The 15,219-nt window shown below is 48.7% G+C and overlaps 1 protein-coding gene across 1 annotated transcript in view; it reads right to left on the reverse strand.

Annotated features, from left to right (window-relative positions):
• Positions 1–15,219, reverse strand: part of LOC140426625 (torsin-1A-interacting protein 1-like) — a 62,069-nt gene that overhangs the window by 24,989 nt on the left and 21,861 nt on the right. Inside the window, exons 3-5 of the mRNA XM_072511627.1 lie at positions 11,644–11,688; positions 11,425–11,505; positions 8,991–9,050 (exon numbers count right to left, since the gene is read on the reverse strand). Coding sequence (XP_072367728.1) covers positions 8,991–9,050; positions 11,425–11,505; positions 11,644–11,688 — 186 coding nt within the window. The remainder of the gene's footprint in view (positions 1–8,990; positions 9,051–11,424; positions 11,506–11,643; positions 11,689–15,219) is intronic.

Raw genomic sequence — 15,219 nt, forward strand, 5'->3', positions numbered from 1 at the left:
GAAAACAGCAAGGATCTTGCTTTCTGCCTCAGGCAGAAACCACTGGAAAAGAATCACTGTATGACTGAGGTCAAAGTTTAAAATCTCAATCGCCCTGCTCTCAGAGTACAGATGTGCAACATTGGTAATGTGAGTTTATCAGCTGCAGCCCCAGTTTTGTATCGCGCAGGGAAATCAAACTACATTGTGGCCTGAAGACATCTAGTTTCAGGATTCCAGCATTCCCAATGATTCAGACCTTCTGAAAACTGGACAGCTCAACATAAGGATCCAGTTAAGCATCAAGCCAGAGAGCTGATGAAGGGCGAGGTACAAAAATAAAATGCAGGCACTATGCCAATGTTAAATGGAAAAATCTCAACCGTTCAAAAAGTTCTTTTATAAAATGAAAAAGAGTGGCTAAGGTAAACATTTGTCCTTTAGAGGATGAGAAGTTGGGGATTTAATCATGGGAAATGAGGAAATGGCTGAGGCATTAAACAGGTATTTTGTGTCGATCTTCACAGTAGAAGACACAAATAATTTATGGCAGGTGAGGACAGAGAAACTATCACTAAGGAGGTAGTGTTGGGCAAACTAATGGGGCTAAAGGTAGACAAGTCTCCTGGCCCTGATGGCATGCAGCCCAGAGTATTAAAAGAGGTGGCGGGAGAAATAGCAAATGCGCCAGTGATAATTTACCAAAATTCGCTGGACACTGGGGCGGTTTCGGCAGATTGGAAAATAGCAAATATGACTCTACTGTTTAAAAAAGGAGGTAGACAAAAGGCGGGTAACTATAGGCCGGTTAGTTTAACTACTGTAGTGGGGGAAATGCTTGAATCTATCATTAAGGAAGAAATAGCGAGACATCTGGATAGAAATTGTCCCATTGGGCAGACACAGGATGGGTTCATGAAAGGCAGGTCCTGTTTGACTAATTTAGTGGAATTTTTTGAGGACATTACTAGTGCGGTGGACAATGGGGAACCAGTGTATCTAAGTTTCCAGAAGGCACTCAATAAGGTGTTGCACAAATGGCAATAAGATAAGGGTGTATGGTGTTACAGGCAACGTATTAGCATGGATAGAGGATTGGTTAACTGGCAGAAAGCAAAGAGTGGGGATAAATGGGTGGGTGTTTTTCTGGTTGGCAATCAGTGGCTAGTGGTGTCCCTCAGGGGATCAGTGTTGGATTCGCAATTGTTTACCATTTACGTAGATGATTTGGAGTTGGGGACCAAACGTAATGTGTCAAAGTTCTCAATGACACTAAGATGAGTGGTGGAGCCAAGTGTACAGAGGACACAAAGTCTCAGAGGGATATAGATAGTTTAAGTGAATGGGCAAGGGTCTGGCAGATGGAGTACAATGTTGGTAAATGCGAGGTCATCCATTTTGCCAAGAATAACAGAAAAATGGACTATTCTTTAAATGGTAAACAATTGCACCATGCTACTGTGCAGGAGGACCTGGGTGACCATGTGCATGAATCGCAAAAAGCTGTCTTGCAGGTGCAGCAAGTAATTAAGAAGGCAAATGGAATTTGTCCTTCATTGCTAGAGGGATGGACTTTAAAAGCAGGGAAGTTATGTTGCAACTGTATAGGGTGCTGGTGAGGCCACACCTGGAGTACTATGTAGAGTTTTGGTTCCCTTACTTGAGAAAGGATGCACTGGCACTGGAGGGTGTGCAGAGGAGATTCACTAGGTTGATTCCAGAGTTTAGAGGATTAGTTTATGAGAAGAGACTAAGTAGACTGGGACTATACTCATTGGAATTTAGAAGAAGGAGGGGGGATTGTACAGAAACATACAAAATTAAGAAGAGGATAGGATAGAAGCAGGGAGGTGGTTTCCACTGGGGACTGAAACTAGAACTAGGGGGCATAGCCTCAAAAGGGTGAGGGGAGGAGGAACTTCTTCACCCAAAGGGTCGTGAATCTGTGGAATTCCCTGCCCAGTGAAGCAGTTGAGGTTACCTTGTTGAATGTTTTCAAGGCAAAGTTTGATAAGATTTTTGAACCGTAAAAGAATAAAAAGTTACGGTGAGCGGGTGGGTAAGTGGAGCTGAGTCCACAAAAAGATCAGCCATGATCGTATTGAATGGCGGAACAGGCTCAAGAGGCCAGATGGCCTACTCCTGCTCCTAGTTCAAATGCTGGTGCGCCAGTTTTTAAGCCACAAAATAATTGCCTGTTCGAGAAAGAAAAGTCATGGGCGGGATTCTCCGTTGGCCGACATGGAAATCAGGAAAAGCGATTGGGCGGAGAATCGGTTCCGACACAACATCGCACAGTCGAGGGGCGATGTGTTGGAGGAGGAATGCCAGGCCTCGTCCGAAGAGGAGGATGCAGGTGAGGGTGGGCAGGATATGGAGCCCAGGCAGGCACGGGAGGCCTGGCCAACTCGCACGGACGCTCTGATCGCTTCCAGGTTCACCGTTTGCCACCGTTACGGCCTGCCTCAGTGAGAGCTCTGGTGCTCTGCATCGTATGACGACATCTGACTCCTGCTCACAGTAGCACTTTCCACCGTCCACCTGGGTGATCCCTGAATGGGAACTGGCCATTCAATCACATGGTCCCATCAGATCCCTGGGGTTGCGGTCGGGGGGGTGAATGGTCCGGGGGGGGAGCCTGGCCCACCAAATGGGTCTGCCCATCCCCCCCCCCGCCCCCCCCCCCAGAACTTCCGCACATCAACCTCCCCCCCCCCCCCATAACAACACTGTGCCCTGCACCCGTGCCAACATAACGAGTGTCTAACTTCCTGGCCTTACGGGCCCCAACTCTACATCCAGGTGGGTCCCCAGATAGTACAGCAGGAGTGGAGGTCCTCAAGAGATCTAGGAGTACAGGTCCACAGGTCATTGAAAGGGGCAACACAGGTGGAGAAGGTAGTCAAGAAGGCATACGGCATGCTTGCCTTCATTGGCCGGGGCATTGAGTATAAGAATTGGCAAGTCATGTTGCAGCTGTATAGAACCTTAGTTAGGCCACAGGTGGAGTATAGTGTTCAATTCTGGTCGCCACACTACCAGAAGGATGTGGAGGCTTTAGAGAGGGTGCAGAAGAGATTTACCAGAATGTTGCTTGGTATGGAGGGCATTAGCTATGAGGAGCGGTTGAATAAACTCGGTTTGTTCTCACTGGAACGAAGGAGGTTGAGGGGAGACCTGATAGAGGTCTACAAAATTATGAGGGGCATAGACAGAGTGGATAGTCAGAGGCTTTTCCCCAGGGTAGAGGGGTCAATTAATAGGGGGCATAGGTTTAAGGTGAGAGGGGCAAGGTTTAGAGTAGATGTACGAGGCAAGTTTTTTACGCAGAGGGTAGTGGGTGCCTGGAACTCGCTACAGGAGGAGGCGGTGGAAGCAGGGACGATAGTGACATTTAAGGGACATCTTGACAAATACATGAATAGGATGGGAATAGAGGGATACGGACCCAGGAAGTGTAGAAGATTGTAGTTTAGTCGGGCAGCATGGTCGGCACGGGCTTGGAGGGCCGAAGGGCCTGTTCCTGTGCTGTACATTTCTTTGTTCTTTGTTCTTGCTGTGTTTCCTGCCCTGCGACTTGCGTCCCCTCTGGCTGGCATCTTCTGGGGCGATTGGGCCCGGGTGTCCGTTTAGCGTGGTGCTCCCCCGTTCTGCCCACTGTCTACCAGGTGCACCAAGGTCGGGGGTGGGGGGCAGTCCGAGGTGCTGCGGTGTTCCGGCACCTCCCCTGCAGGAGTCACCGCACGGGCTCATCATCTCCTCCTCCCTCAGGGTGCCCGATGGCCCCTGGGCTACTCTCTGGGACAGGGGTGCAAAGGGAGCTTTTCCCTGATGCTCCCTGCCACCTGGCACTGCCAGTCCTAAAGGCCCGCTCTGATCTCAGCCAGGGTCTGCATGCTCACGGCCATGGAGTACAGGGAGTGGAGCATCTCCCCCTGGGACTGCGCCACATCACGCTGCGACTGTGCCACCACCTTCTGGGTTTGTGTCACATCAGCCAGTGACTGCGCCATCTTCCTCTGGGACTGGGCCACCTACCCGTGTGTCTGTGCCACATTGGCCAGCACATGGGCAATGCCACCAACGTTCCCAGCCATGGCCTGCTGTGACTAGGCCAAGCTGAGGGGCGCCGCTAAGATTTCCAGGTGGCTCTGGGACATGGTCGCCTGCGAGGTGAAAAACCTGTCCTGGGCCTCAGCCAGCACCTGCACAGAATGTCCCAGGCCTCAGACATGCTGATCTATAGCCGAAACCATCGCCGCCAATGCCTCCACCGCGGTCGCCACCCGTGCGGTGTTGGTCTGGGTGGCACATATTGTCGGCACCACCTCTTCCAACTGCATCTGCTGGATACTCACTGACAACCCCTCATGTAGTCCCTGAGTCTGCAACTGCATCATAGATGGGTCGGTTTGTTCCAGAAGCTCTGAATGGCAGCTAGTCCCTGGGATCGGCCTGCCCTCTGACCGTCTGCGCCCTCAGGTGCTCCTACCTCCACCTTCTGTTCCGGATCAGCTGTGCGGTGCACACCAGTTAAGTGTCTCAGGAGCCTCTTCACTAAAGTGCCCAACCGAGGTGTCTCTGGGATGGTGGAGGGTGTTGGTGATAGCTGTGACAGGAAATTTGTGTCATCCTCCGGCTGGAGCTCCGGGGTTTCCTGAGTCTCGGGCTGTGTCCAAGCTGCTCACTGCCACGGTTAGGGGCTGCAGGTCCGGCAGTCCCCCTCCCATCTCCTCCCACTCCTGGCAGTGGTGCACGGCATTCTGCTGGGGGGGGGGGGGGCATCCAGCCATGGCAGCTGTGGGGCAGGGTGGGGATTTGGTCGTCCTCCTGTTGGGGGGTGGTGGTGGGGGGGGGTCGGTTACGGGTGTGTGGGTCGCGGGTTACTGCCAGGGGCACAGTGCTGCCTATTCACCTTGGTGCCGTGAGGATGTGCAGTTTTTTCCAGCACTTCTAGTCCGTCTGGATGGTGTTGCTCACAGCCTCTGCCACTTGCACCCAGGCACAGCGGCAGCTGCTAGCCTCCTTCCTGGGCCGGAGCACAAGGTCATCCGCTGCTTTTCCACCATGTACAAGAGGGTGTCCAGTTTGGCATCAGTAAACCTCGGGGCTACTCTCCTCGCTGCCATCTTGTTGGCTGGGATGGGGTGTGTGGGGAGTGAAGTGTGTATATGCGGTTGTAGCTTGTTAACCTTTGAATGTGAATCGTGAAGTCGGCGAATCCATCTCCATTTCTCATTAGAATAGATTGTGTTCCACATGGCGCCGGTGCTAGCCCCTTAGCAGTAGCGGAATCAGTCCAGGTGAGGCGCCAGTTTTTCTAAGATGAAAGCCCACGAATTCTGTGTTGGCGTCAACACTTAGTCTCAGAAACAGGAGAATCCCGCCCAAGTTTTTTTTAAAATTTAGAGTACCCAATTATTTTTTCCAATTAAGGGGCAATTTAGTGTAGCCAATCCACCTAACCTGCTGGGTTGTGGGGGTGAAACCCACACAGACACGGGAGAACGTGGAAACTCCACACGGACAGTGACCCAGGGCCGGGATTCGAACCCAGGTACTCAGCACGGTAGGCAGCAATGCTAACCACTGTGCCACCGTGCTGCCCCCCAAGATCTTTAATGACAGGGTCATAAAATTTGTTTTGCACAGAACTTGCAACAAATAGATTAACATTCTATATAGTCTGAAAACAAAAGTTAACAAACATCTTGGCTGTTTATGAAACCAGTTATCTGAACTCCACATTTTCTGTTCAGGACATTAAGCTAAGGTTTTACAACTATTTTGAATCACCATCAGACTCCATAAGATTCATAAGAACACAAGGGATAGGAATCGGTTATTTGACCTTTTAAGCCTGCTCTGCCGCTCAATAATATCTCAAAACTACCTCTCTGCACTACCCCCATATCCCTCATTTCAGAGTACCCCAAAATCTGCCAATTTCTATCTTGTTTATACTCAATGATTGGGAATCCACAGTTCTCTGTGGTGGCAAATTCTCAAGATTCACAACGCTTTGAGAAGAAATTCCTCTTCATCTCAGTATTAAACGACTAACCCTTTATCCAAAGACTGTGCCCCCATATTCTAGGTTTCATTGCCAGGGAAAACATTTTTCAACATCGATGCTGTCAAGTCCCTTAAGAATTTTACATGTTTGAATCATTTTTATGTGTAGAGAATAAAGGTCTGATCTACTCAATCTGTCCCCGTAATACAATTCCCTCATCCCAGGCACCAGCCTGAGTGAACCCTTGCTGCACTCCTTATAGGCCAGGTATTTTCAAAGTGGGGATCCTGAAGGATGTAGCTGCTGGCAGGGTCTGCTGCAGGTGGTGAGGGAACCAACAAGAGGAAAAAAACATGCTTGATCTTATCCTCACCAATCTACTAGCCGCTGATGCATTGTCCATGGTATCAGCCGGACTGACCACTGCACAGTCCTTGTCGAGACAAAGGTCCACCTTCACATTGAGGGTACCCTCCATCGAGTTATGTGGCTCTATCATTGTTTTCAATGGGACAGGTTTAGAACAGTTGCAGAAACTCAACACTGGGCATCCATGAGATAGTGAGAAGTCAGTAGCAGCAGCATTATATCAAAGCACAATCTGTATCTTCACAACCTGGCGCATCCACACTCTACTGTTATCACCAAGCCAGAGGATCAACCTCGGTTCAATGAAGAGTGCAGGTGGGCACACCAGGAGTAGCATCAGGCATACCTAAAAATAATCTGTCAATCTCCTGGTGATGTTATAACACAGGACTACTTGCATGCCAAACAACAGAAGCAGAATGGAACAGACTGAGCTAATCAATCCCACAAGCAACAGATCAGATTGAAGCTCTGCAGTCCTGCCACATGCAGTCTTGGAATGGCGGTGGGGAATTAAACAACTAACTGGAAGAGGAGGCTGCACAAATATCCCCATCCTCAATGATGTGGGAGCCCATCACATCAGTACAAAACACAAGGCTTCTGAAAGCATCATTAGTCAGAAGAGGACAATCCATCTTGGCCTCCTCCTGAGCTCCCCAGCATCACAGATGCCAGTCTTCAGCCAATTCCATTTACTCCATGTGATATCAAGAAATGGCTGGAGGCAATCCACTTTATTAGCACCCAATCAACCATAAACAACATTTAGTCCCTCCACCACCAGCACACAGTGGCAGGAGTACATACCATCTACTTAATGCATCTCTGTAACTGATCCAAGGCTCTTTCGACAGCAGCTTCCAAACCTGGAAATGGCAGCAGATGCATGGGAACACAACTACAACGGCTATAGACCCTGACAACATTCTGGCAATAGTGCTGAAAGATTGTGCTCCAGAACTAGTCATGTTCCTAGCCAAGCTGTTCCAGTTCAGCTACAATACTAGCATTCACCCAACAGTGCTGTACTGTTCTATGCTCGAAGTGGAAAGTTGCCCAGGTACGTCCCATCCACAAAAAGTCAGACAAATTCAACACTGCAAATTATTGCCCCATCAACCTACTCTCATTATCAGCAAATGGATGGAAAGAGTCGTTGACTGTGTTATGAAGCAATACTTACTCAGAAATAACCTGCTCCCTGATGCTCAGTTTGGGTTCCATAAGGCCATATATCTCCTAATCTCATGAGTGCTTTGATCCAAACATGAAAACAGCTGAACTCAAGCAGTCAGGTGAGTGAATGGCCTGGACATCAAGGCAGCATTTGACCAAGTACAGCATCAAGGAGCCTTAACAAAACTGAAGTCAATAGGAATCGGGGGGTGGGGGGAAACTCTCCGCTGGTTGGAGCCCTGCCTTGCACAAAGGAAGATGTTTGGAGGTCGATCATCTCAGTTCCAGGACATCACAGCAGGAGCTCCTCAGGGCAGTGTCCTAGGCCCAACCATCTTCAGCTGCTTTATCAATGACCTTCTCTCCATCATAAGGTCAGAGGTGGGGTGTTCATTAATGATTGCACAATGTTAGTACCATTCATGCCTCCGCCGATATGGAGGCTGTCCATGTCCATTTGCAGCAAGACCCGACTAATATTCAGGCTTGGGTTGATATTTGCAATACCAGGCTATGACCATAGAGAATCTAACCACCTCCCATGGCATTTAATGATTCTCGCATCACTAAATCCCCAGTGCAGTGTAACTCACCTCCTGACTTCCCAAAGCCTGTCCACCATCCATAGCACACAAATAAGGAGTGTGAATACACCTCTACTGGTCAGGATGAGTGAAGATGCATCAACACTCGAAGTTCGACACAATTGAGGACAAAGCAACCTACTTGAAAAGCACCCCATCCACCACCAACAACATTCATTCCCTCCACCATTGGCGCACAGTGGCAGCAGTGCATACCATTTACAAAATGCACTGCAGTAATTCATCAAGGCTCCTTCAACAGCATCTTCCAATCCTATGACTCCTACCATCTCGAAAGACAAGGGCAGCAAACAAATGGGAACATCACCACCCACAAGTTCCCCTCCAAGCCACACACCATCCGCTCTTTCACTCGGTTAAAATCCTAAAATCCCCTCCTTAATAGCACTGTGGGTGTACCTATACCACATGGACTGCAGTGGTTCAAGAAGGCAGCTCACCACCACCTTCTCAAGGGCAATAAATACTGGCCTCACCAGTAATGCCCATATCCATTGAAAAAAAACACATTTTAAAAACATTTCAAAAGCTCTTTATAGACCTGCTAAACAAGATTTCCCTTTTTGTCTAATCGGTTTAATGTTTCTATCATTTCCTTATTTCCACTATTTCATCTGTTCCTGCCTCGAATGGCGCAGGTTTACTTTAATTAATCTGTTCCTATTTACAAATCTGCAGACTTCAGCCATTCCCCATACCACACGGTCCACTATCACTACCATCTTCCTTCTCACTTCCTCCATTAATACAAGCAGCTCTTTAATGAGATTTATCCAGTCAGTTCTATTCCCAGAAATACTTCCATCATACTCTCTTGCTCATGGAACAGCAAGGAGACATACCTCGTGCTGAACGTAGAGGTCTTCGGCTTAGGCTAGACTGCGTGTGCAGAAGAACTTGATCTGCAGAAAACAGAAATACAACAAGAGGTTAGGAGTGCTCAAAGTTCAGTTGCAAGCCAAGTTTAACTCTTGGGTAACAGAATAAAGTACATGAATGTGCCACACAGTTCCTGGTTCAATCCCATTGTGAGTTAGCTGATCTCATCGAGGGCACTGGTCCAGACATTATAGTTGCCTCAACAACCCTGAAGTCAGGAAAGAAAAAAAGAGAAATATCATCAGAGACTCCCAGGCCTGGTGGCAATCCAGCAATTCTTAATAGAAAGTGCTCCAGAGTGGGCACCAGATGTAGGCAAGATGGGTGTAACTATACCCACTGTTGAGGGGAGGGTGAAAGGAAGGTGGGGGAAAAGGGGAAGAGGGGCTGAAAATAACAACCAAATCCAATACTACCCTCAGACATCCACTTTTTAGCTTAATAAGTCTTGATAACCCCCTGGATTATCCCAGTCTGGTGAGGAAGGAAATCGTTAAGACTGTCTGATTAGGTTTGGCTGTATTCATTCCAGCACAAGTGGTTTAACTTGAAAGGTCAACGCAAAAGAACGCAGTATTTATTTACAGTCGATGGGTTAAAGGACAATTGGCAGAAATGGAACCCCCCCCCCCTCGACGTTCGCTGACATCCATGGAGTGAGTGGTCGCACATTTGGTGGCTCCCGTTCAAGTTGGATTTTGTTGGTCCTTCCCCACCCGTTTGGGGTTTTTTTGAGGGCAAAAGGTATGCAAGTGCCCAGGAAAGATAATACTCCTCTGGTGAGATCAGTGTGTGGATCAGTGGACGAGAAGAGCAAAGTGAAAGAGAGCAGCTGGAGCAGGACAGTTTTTATGGTACGCCACAGGTTAAGATGGCAGAGGCAAGGGGGCAACGCTGCCCACCGGGTGGTCAACGGAGCAACTGGTGGAGTTTTTAAACAATAAGTTCCAGCAGCAGAGGAAGGAGGCTTCGGAAGACCTGGCTACGGTGGTGGAGCCGCTCAAAGCTGCGATTGTGAGAGGGGGGCAGAGATTGGAGGCTCATAGCCTGGCGGTTCAGAAGGTGTGTGTGTGTGCGCGCGCGCACGCAGATCCATGGAGGTTTGGGAGGCCGTGAAGGAGTTGTGTGCACCGGGTGTATTCCCAGAAATGTGATGGACAAGATGCTGCTGGCAGGGGTGGCCGGCTTGGGGTATTCAGTGATTGTGGTTTCTGACTATGCACCACATTGGGTGGATTTGCGGGTGGTTCTGGGCCGCAGTGGAGGTTAGATGTGGGGCTGTTGGCAGATGAAGGGGTGTGTGAGCGGTTGAGGGTTGCTATTTGGGGCTATGTGGAGGTGAACAATACGGGGAAGGTCACAGCCGCCACGTTGTGTGGGCGGAGGGAGGTTATTTTGATTCTGGTACACCGGGAGAGGGCGGAGCAGGAGGAGAAGGCAAGGCTAGTCAATGAGATCTTGGGAGTGGATTGGAGGTACTTGGTGGCTCCGGAGGAGTGGTTGCTGAAGGAGAGGCAGAGGCTCCAGATGGAGTTTGGGCAAGTGTCGACAGGGAAGGCGGTGGGGCGGTTGCGGAGAGCCAGAGGGGCAATTTACAAGTACAGGGAGAAGGCGAGCAGGATGCTGGGGTTAGGGTTGCCGAACATTGGGTTTCACTGATTGCGGATGTCTTGTTATTATATATTTTGGGACCGTTGGGCAGCATTGGGGGATTATGGGAAGCTTGGGGCAATTTGGCCGGTTTTCAGGATATAAATTAAGCATGGGAAAGAGTGAGGTGTTCCCGATCAGTGCCAGAGGGCAGGAAAGAAGGTTTGGGGAGGTACCGTTTAGGATGGTGGGGACGAGCTTCAGGTACCTTGGCAGTCAGGTTGGGCCCAGCTGCATAGATCGAACTTGGTCCGATTGGTGGAGGGGATGAAGGCGGATTTTAAGAAGTGGAACGTTTTGCTGCTGTTGCTGGCTAGGCGGATACCGACATTGAAACTGACTGTGCTGCCTGGGTTTCTGTTCGTGTTTCAGAAGCTCCCTATCTTTATTCGCAAGCCTTTTCTTTTAGGAAAGTCAATGGGTTGATCTCGGGGTTTGTGGGAGCAGGGAAGGCCCCGCGAATGTGGAAGGCTTTTTTGGAACAGGGGATGGTGAGGAAGAGAGAGAGAGAGAGAGAGAGAGAGAGAGAGAGTGACAGTGAGAGGGTTAAAATGGGGAAGGTGGGACATGGCGGGGGGGTTGGTGTCATGGGGGCTGGAGGATTGTGGTTGTTCATTGGGTTGGTGTTGTTCCTTCTGATTTCCTGTATATATTTGTTAAATGTCTTGAATAAAAATATTTTTTTAAAAAGGAATAGAGACCCCCTCAAGTGGGGCTGACAACTTTCTGTCTCTGGAAACTGTGTACCTGGTGAAATCCGAGACCGTGTCCTGCTACATATCGGCGAATCCCCACCTGCCAGCACATCCACATCAGAGTCACTGGTTTCTAGAGGGAAAAGAAACACATATGCATTACTCACTGTTCGAGATCTCCATTGGCATTTACAAAACCAGATTGTTTCAATAACAACTGATACACCCCATCAAATAAAACTGGGCCAATACCTTATCCATCTCCACTTACCTTTGTCGGATTTGCTAAAGTCGACTTCATCTTTAGGACTGCAATCTGCAAGAAAAATAAATCACTAAATTACAAACCTAATTGTTGTTCCACGCACTAAAACTAACCCCAGTCTGCACAATTAAAAATTATATAATTGCAGATACAGTGGCATAATTCTAAGGAGCTGGATGGTGAGAATGCAGCTCTATCGCACCCTTGGAAAAGGAGAAGGGGCAAGATGCAGAAGATTTGATGGCAGCTAGGAAGATGAGGGTGGGGGAAAGAGAGGAGGCTCGTGGTAGAAGAGAGAAGAGATGAGATGAATGGTTACTGACCTGTTCACAGTCGCCATTTATTATTAAACACGTTTCTGAATATGGTTGCAGCTGGAATGCGTTTGAAAGAATGTTAGACTTATCAGATGTCATGCGAGAAACTTAAAAATAGAAATAATCCTACTATATTATGCATGAATGTACCCTTTCACTTGTTTGTTTAAGAAAAAAAATAGTGAATTTCTGCTAGCGACCCCCATTGCTTCACATCTGTTGGAGTTTGGTTTACTAACAGCAGACTGAGGAATATGATTTATTAGAGTTACTGCCAAAAATGTGGTCTCATCAGTGAAGCCTCTATACATTGGAAACCTATGGTCCTGATTAATAGACCTCAGAATTATACTATTTTTATTCAATCAATCATCAAAAGAGATGGATCTATTATGCCAAAGACCAGTCCTACAATTATCAAACGAAGGGGTGCCACACCAGCACATTGTTCCTGGGCATGAACTCCTCCAGAAAAGTGCCAACACTCCTAAACTGTGGTGCACATGTTTTTGGTCATGTGAGTTCCTTGATGTTTCTTAGCATGAAGTTTCATTTTCCCAATTCCATAACTCAAATGTTTTTCAAACTTTTTTCCTGGGACCTACATTTGCCAACTGGCCGACCTTCGGGACCCACACTGGCTGACATTTGGGACCCACGCCACGTTCACTTTCCCAATCTATCCTGAGTCAAGGCAGTGTTTAGGAGAGTTTTTTTGCCTTAGCAAAGGCAGGAAAGAAAAACCATCTAGTGTTCCTGTTCATGATCACTGTGCAGTTACCTGGTGTACTTAAAATTTGTCAGCATTGAGTGAGGACAGGATCAGTCATGCACAGCGGTGATGTCCTCCTATCTATGAAAATTCACTGTCCAGGGCAACACGAGAGATACTGGAGGTATTATATGAATCATTAATCCTTGGGCGAAGGATACTTTGTATACGTTCAACGAATGACCTATTTTCACGGGTGCTCTCTGTCTTGGGTGCCGAGTCGGGCTACATTACCCAATGTAACTTGGGTTACATCGTCGCTTGTAAAATCCAGGAATAAATGTAGCAGACAAAGACTCCCAGGAAGCAGAGGAGCAGCCGCAGCTTCTTGCTGGGTATTTTCTCCATTGAGAATTTGGCTGCCTCGCCCAATGCCTCAGACTCCACGGCAACAACCTTGGCAGGTCCCATCACCCTCCGCGCCCGCCAGGACCCCGCTACTGTCCCGTCTCCCCCCCCTCCGAATATTCCTCCCCCCATACCAGTCTAGGTTTTGCAAGGTTCCGATTTTCAGCTCAACATCAGCTCCACACTTCTGCGTGTTGAAAACATTCTGTCCAATACAAATCACCAGCTGCATCATTCTTATTATCAATACACAGGAAACTTGTGCACAGTGTTTGCACATGACCAGTGGATATTGCTCGCTGGAATTGCTTTTACGAAGACTTTCCAATTACATAGATCAAAGCACCGAAAAGGAAACATGCTGTGGAAATGTTGCTTTATTCCAATGTGTGGCAAGTGAAGCATGTTAAAACAAAACTGCCAATGACGGAATAGGTTGCTCTCTGTCAGGCAAAGCGTGACCGGTGATCAAGTGAAAAATCAAGTGGGTCCATTCATTTGATATTCGGAATAAAAGATCTTTCAACCTGGCTTTCAATCAAAGATTTATTTGTGCTTACAGCAATAATGCTAACACCCGAGGGTGGGTGGGTGTTGGGAAGAGAACGTTTTTTGTACGCAGCATTTACGTGGCAGCTGTGCGGTCGCCGAGGGAAACTTTTGGAAAGTGTTGGGTAGCTTCATGCAAGAGCACATGTGCGAGAGTGCCAGCGGCATACTTATACCCTTCAGTGGTGTTATCTCAGAGCTTTGTATTGAGTTAATGGCTTGTTAAATTCTTGTTCTTACAGGGGAGCGGCTTCTCCCTATGAATTACAGAAATGTTACCTGGTGTGGGCTCCTCGACCCTTCTTTTTTTTTAAATAAACAATTTTATGGAGGTATTATTGGCATATAAAACAATGACATTGTATAGTACTGTACAAAAAAAAAGAAAAGCAAATAACGCATAATACAAACCACAACTCCATTCTCGCAAGGATCTGCCTAAACCACCCCCTACTCTACTCTACCCTACCCTAGACAACCTGCCCCCTCCTGCTGACGATTAATTCTCCACGAATAAGTCAATGAATGGCTGCCACCTCCGGGCGGACCCCGATAGTGAACCTCTCAAGGCAAACTTAACTTTCTCTAGACCGAGAAAGCTCGCCATGTCCGATAGCCATACTTCTGACTTCAGGGGCTTAGAGTCCCTCCGTGCCAACAGTATTCGTCGCCGGGCTACCAGGGAAGCAAAGGCCAATACATCGGCCTCCTTCTCCTCCTGGACTCCTGGGTCCTCCGACACCCCAAAGATTGCCACCTCAGGACTCATTACCACCCCAGTTTTCAAAACCCGGGACATGATGTCCGCGAATCCCTGCCAGTACCCCCTGAGTTTAGGGCACGACCAGAACATGTGCACGTGATTAACCGGCCCATTGGCACATCTGGCACACTTGTCCTCCAGCCCGAAGAATTTACTCATCTGGGCCACCGTCATGTGGGCCCGGTGTACGACCTTAAACTGGATCAGACTGAGCCTGGCGCATGTAGTGGTCGTGTTTATTCTGCTCAGGGCTTCTGCCCAAATACTGTCCTCCATCTCCCCTCCGAGCTCCTCTTCCCACTTAAGCTTCAGGTCCTCAGTCTGTGTATCCTCTGCTCCCACTAGTTCTTGTAAATATCTGAGACTCTACCCTCACCTACCTCTCCCCTCAATACTACCCTGTCCTGCCTCTCCTTTGGCGGGAGGCGTGGGAAGGACAGCACCAGCCTGCGCACGAAATCCCGCACCTGTAAGTATCTAAAGTCATTCCCTCCCGCCAGCCCAAACTTCTCCTCCAACGCCCTCATGCTCGGGAAGCTCCCTTCCAAGAACAGATCACCCACCCTCGCAATCCCCGCCCTCCACCACAGTCGATACCCACCGTCCATGTTCCCCGGGGAAAATCGGTGATTGCCGCAGATTGGGGTCCACACCGATGCTCTCGCTTCCCCTAGATGCCTACTCCACTGGCCCCAGATCGGAAGAGCCACTACCACTATAGGGCTGGTGGAGTACCGCGCCGGCGGCAGAGGCGCCGTAACCAGGGCTGCCAAACTGGTGCCCCTGCATGAAGCAGCCTCCATCCGTTCCCAAACCGACCACGTACCCACCAT

The sequence above is a fragment of the Scyliorhinus torazame genome, chromosome 7 (genome assembly GCF_047496885.1).
Source record: "Scyliorhinus torazame isolate Kashiwa2021f chromosome 7, sScyTor2.1, whole genome shotgun sequence".
Taxonomy (NCBI): Eukaryota; Metazoa; Chordata; class Chondrichthyes; order Carcharhiniformes; family Scyliorhinidae; genus Scyliorhinus; species Scyliorhinus torazame.